Raw genomic sequence first — 2,620 nt, forward strand, 5'->3', positions numbered from 1 at the left:
ACCTCCTACTGGAGATGTGCCCGCAACCAAGGTACATGCCCTTGACCGGAATAGAACCTGGGACCCTTCAGTCCGCAGGCCGATGCACCATCCACTGAGCCAAACCGGTTAGTTGGATGCCTTTTTCTTTTCTTGCCTTATGGCTATGGCCCAAGTAGTGATAAAGCTAATAAATGTGAAATTTAAACCCTGACTTAAAGCCCACTTCTTTCCCAGGTCCTACTGCCCTTATGGAATTGGAGACAGTATGCACTTTGCTGTTTATGGCTCTGGGCAGGGCAAGACCAGAGGCCTCTTCCCTGGGCTGCTACAGTCTTGGAGAAATAACCAACTTTTTGAACCTCACTTTTTTCCTTTGGAAAATGGAAATGTTGAGCCCTGGCTGGTTTGGCTTGGCGGATAGAGCATCGGCCTGCGACTGAAGGGTCCCAGCTTTGAGTCCGGTCAAAGGCACATGCCAGGTTGCAGGCTCAATCCCCAGTAGGGGGCGTGCAGCAGGCAGCCAATCAATGATTCTCTCTCATCATTGATGTTTCTATCTCTCTCACTCCCTCTCCTTTCCTCTCTGAAATCAATAAAAAAAGAAAAAAAAAGAGGAAATGCTGAGATGCTTCTCTGCCCCCAAAATAAGGTATTTAAAAATTACCATGTGTCCAATATACGATACCCAAAGTACAAATGAAAGGTCTAAATACCAAAACTTAATAGCTAAGCACAAGAACACAAAATCACAAAAAAGCTGGTTGTTTCATCTCCTGGTTTTATTGGGCGTGCAGCAGGCAGCCAATCAATGATTCTCTCTCATCATTGATGTTTCTATCTCTCTCACTCCCTCTCCTTTCCTCTCTGAAATCAATAAAAAAAGAAAAAAAAAGAGGAAATGCTGAGATGCTTCTCTGCCCCCAAAATAAGGTATTTAAAAATTACCATGTGTCCAATATACGATACCCAAAGTACAAATGAAAGGTCTAAATACCAAAACTTAATAGCTAAGCACAAGAACACAAAATCACAAAAAAGCTGGTTGTTTCATCTCCTGGTTTTATTAACTACCAACAGGGCACCTAGGTAATAAAGTATCATGCCTGTTAGTTTAGTTGTTTCTTTTTGTTGTTGTTGGGTTGTTGTTGTTTTTTACTGATTCTAATCACTTTATTATGGAACATTAAGGTTTTGGGGGGAGGGGTTTAACAATGTTAATGATAATACTATCAAATGAAAAGCAAACTTGGTACCTTAATCTTTTGACCAACAAGACAAGTTCAGGATTCAGTTCAGAGAATATTTTTCACTAGACCCCACCTCCCTGGGAGGCTTGGCCTGTGCAGCCCGCCTCCAGGCCTGGCGGGCCTGCTGTAAGTTTAGTTTTTAAAGTGCGATTACCATAACCTAGCTAAGTACCAGCTAACATACTCCTTCCCATACCAGTCTGTGTTTTAAAGGTTACTGAAGTGTAACGTAACCAGAATCTATGCTCCCACACAGATTTCCTGATCAGAGAGTGTTTTATTCTTCCAACTCACTTTAGCATCACTATTAATACACAAATGATAAAAGCAGGCTATTTTACACAAAGTTTCCTTGTAAAATCCAAATACTCATACCAATGTCAATCTCTAGTTTGGCAATGCTTAAAAAATGTTACCATTTGGAGGAAGCTGGGGGTAGGGTACAAAGGATGTCCTGTATTCTTTTTCCAGTTTACTCTGAAACTATAATGATTTCAAAATAAGTTTAAAGTTTTTAAAATTTACTCATTAAAATGGGAGTATAAACATTGTAGCTCAAATTTTAGAACGAAAATCTGAATGGCTGGAGATCTTGGGAGTCACCTGACATATGATGCTTCAGTCAAGGGGACGGAGGGGCCCAATGAAAAAGGCCAATTTATGTACAATGCTCATTACTAACTGGTAGCAATAAACATGATATACTTTTGTCACATCTGCTCTCCCCAACTCCTAGACCACGAAGGCTCTGAAGAAGCTATAGCATTAAGAACAGTGTGAGGAGGAGAAAGGCCTCCTAATTTTGCGAAAACCCAGCGAGAACACTTTCCATATAATTTATTTCAGTCACTGCACCTGGGGCTCACTCACAGCAATTGCACAATCCCGGGCGAACCGTCTGCCAAGGTTCGGGGCTGGGTGGGACCCAGGCCTCACTGGGTTTCATCGCGGACCCTCCCCACCAGCGAGTCGGCCTGGCTCAGGGCCAACCTGTCCTTCTTCTCCTTCTGCAGGACCTGCTCCTCCCACAGCGCCTGGTCCACCTGGTCGTCAGTGAGCACGACCGGCCGGTACTTCTCGTCGAAGAGCCGCTCATTGGCCTCCGAGTGCAGCTGATGGGGCCCGACGACGCGCAGATGTGCCGGCAGGTGGAGGAACTCGTCGTCGTTGATGTCGCAGTCGCGCATCCGAGCGCCCAGCACCCACCAGCGGCCCACGAAGCCCACGTCCAGGATCCGGTGTGGGAACTCAACCCAACGGGGCTGCAGGTAGCGGCAGCGGGCCTGGTAGAGGCTGGCCTGGGCGTCGTAGGGCGCCTCGTACACCAGCGAGCAGAGACCCAGGTTCACGTGGCGCAGACGCCCGCGGCCCCGCAGCCAGAGCAGCTGCTG

General features: G+C 46.3%; 1 protein-coding gene across 1 annotated transcript in view; it reads right to left on the bottom strand.

Moving 5' to 3' along the window:
• Positions 1–1,021: 1,021 nt before the first annotated feature.
• Positions 1,022–2,620, bottom strand: part of LOC102251759 (chromosome unknown open reading frame, human C19orf52) — a 2,190-nt gene continuing 591 nt past the window's right edge. The window contains exon 2 of the mRNA XM_014533971.1: positions 1,022–2,618. Coding sequence (XP_014389457.1) covers positions 2,162–2,618 — 457 coding nt within the window. The 3' untranslated portion in view covers positions 1,022–2,161. The remainder of the gene's footprint in view (positions 2,619–2,620) is intronic.

This window comes from Myotis brandtii, unplaced genomic scaffold (assembly GCF_000412655.1).
Source record: "Myotis brandtii unplaced genomic scaffold, ASM41265v1 scaffold1234, whole genome shotgun sequence".
Taxonomy (NCBI): Eukaryota; Metazoa; Chordata; class Mammalia; order Chiroptera; family Vespertilionidae; genus Myotis; species Myotis brandtii.